Genomic DNA, 2173 nt, shown 5'->3' on the forward strand with positions numbered 1-2173 from the left:
ATTTATCGTGGACACCCTATATACTACTTTTATATCATTTTTGCAGCTGGACAGCTTTATTAATGTTTTGTGGATCCCCCTCTTTGTTTCAAGTTTTAGATTCAAAGGAATAAGAAACATTATTATAAATCTTGGGGTATAAAATATCCACCTGACAAACAAAGGTTAAATTACAAGAAATTAACGAATTCAGACCTGAGAGTATATGTATATATAATTTATTTGGATTTTATGAATTAATCATAATAATCAATGTTTTCACTTTTAATTATATTAGAATTGTTCTATTCTTACTTTATAATTCTTAATTTATTATCATTGTCTTGTATCAAATAACTATATAAATTGCTCATATAAAAATTAAATAATCATCATAGTCAATAGATATACAGGATAAACTGCGTGTGATTAATCTCTTTTCTTCGACTTAAAAAACATGTAATGGACAAATACTCCAATTAAAATCACACCCATTACAGATCCACCCACAATTCCCAGTATCATGGCAATATTGGATCCCTCCTCTTGAGAATCTTCGTTATCATCTCCTAACTCATCATCAATTTTATTAACTATTGTTTCAATACAGTTTAATGCCTCATCCACATCAAAGTTCGATGAAAAAATAAGAATACTCTTTCCTTCTTCAAATCTTTTGTTAAGAGATTTAGCAAACACTACATCTTCTTTTTTAATATTATCAAAGTCAACAACCTTGAAGAATTTCGTAGTAGACGTTATAAGTATTTGAAGGTCTTCACTGTTATTAATTGAATCAGGAATATCAAAGTCTATTTCTTCATCATTTGAGTCATCTGAACTCTTAAAAATATTTGATACTTCTTCATTTTCAGTTGCTTTGTTTGGAGTTTTGGTTCCTTCCGTAGGTGATTCTGTATCCGGCTTTGGGGTTGTTGTTCCTTCTGTAGGTGGAACTGTATCTGGTTCTGGGGTTGTTGTTCCTTCTGTAGGTGGAACTGTATCTGGCTTTGGAGTTTTGGTTCCTTCCGTAGGTGATTCTGTATCCGGCTTTGGGGTTGTTGTTCCTTCTGTAGGTGGAGCTGTATCTGGCTTTGGGGTCGTTGGCTTTGAAGTGGTTGGGGTTGGAGTTGTTGGTACTGCAGTAGGTTCTGTTGGGTGTGGCTTACTATTGTTGATGTTTGTTTCAATAACTTTAAGACTATTTTGTATATTTTTTGCTTCTTTGACAAATTCCTTGTCCAAATTCATCATCCAAGGAAATCTATTGTCTACATAAATACATATTAAATAATTGTAAGAATGTGATGTAAAAAGATTTATACTTACTCATTGACTTAGAAGTCCCAATTTGAAGACATGTTATTGAAACAATTAAGATGAGCAAAACTCTCTTCTTTTGACTCTCCATTTCATAAATATGAATATTGTTATCAACGTTTTTACCAATTCAGAATGATTTTTAAAGTTGTTTTTATCTTAGTTCATAATTATCTTTGATATTTTTCATGAAAGATAAAACCTGGATAAATATTGAGTTACATTTTATTCCTGACATTACTGAATATTTGCACAATACTTTACAACGTATATTTTTATTATTATATACAATTCGTGAGGGCATACCTCATATATGTTGGCTAGTATGAACGAAGGAATGGGAGGAGCAAAGGAGACATTTCATTGACCTCGTCCACGTTTTGAAGAAGTTTTATATTTTATAGACAAATTATATCTATTTGATGGGCAAGTCTAATGTTAGTATGATTAATTAATGTAATTGTGTATCAAGGAATTAAATTTGCTTCATATTTGGGTTAACTTATACCCTTTATGGGTATATATTAGTCAATTAATGATGAGCTTTTTAAATGTAAGTTGGTAAAATACATTGGCAAATATGTTTTATATGTTGTAAAAACTTTCAGTTCACTCTTCATGCATAATTTTATTCCGTTCAATCGTTCGCATTTGAATTTTTATTCATTTATTTAGTATAAAAAGTACAATAAAAAAAAATACATATCAGTATATTAAGCTCTGTTTTGCTTTATTTTTATATTTTCCGGCTGATTTTTTTTTGGAAAGACCTCTAATAGGCCTTGTTAATTATTTCAAAAGTTTATAAATACCTCCTTTGAGTTAATCTTACATATACAATATACAAGTGGTCTTAGTTTGCCAATAGTATTAG

At 30.0% G+C, this 2173-nt stretch overlaps 1 protein-coding gene across 2 annotated transcripts; it reads right to left on the reverse strand.

Moving 5' to 3' along the window:
* Positions 1-387: 387 nt before the first annotated feature.
* Positions 388-1432, reverse strand: LOC121124486 (uncharacterized). Of its 2 annotated transcripts, XM_071891017.1 has the most exons (3): positions 1309-1432; positions 1056-1250; positions 388-971 (listed from the first exon to the last, which is right to left on the reverse strand). In XM_071891017.1, the coding sequence occupies exons 1-3, from the start codon at positions 1388-1390 to the stop codon at positions 409-411; spliced, it is 840 nt and encodes a 279-aa protein (XP_071747118.1). In that variant the 5' UTR covers positions 1391-1432; the 3' UTR covers positions 388-408. The 2 variants fall into 2 exon arrangements, with proteins under 2 accessions (XP_071747118.1, XP_040575572.2); XM_040719638.2 differs by having other exon boundaries at positions 388-1250; positions 1309-1431.
* Between the last annotated feature and the right edge of the window lie 741 nt (positions 1433-2173).

This window comes from Lepeophtheirus salmonis, chromosome 9 (assembly GCF_016086655.4).
Source record: "Lepeophtheirus salmonis chromosome 9, UVic_Lsal_1.4, whole genome shotgun sequence".
NCBI lineage: Eukaryota > Metazoa > Arthropoda > Copepoda > Siphonostomatoida > Caligidae > Lepeophtheirus > Lepeophtheirus salmonis.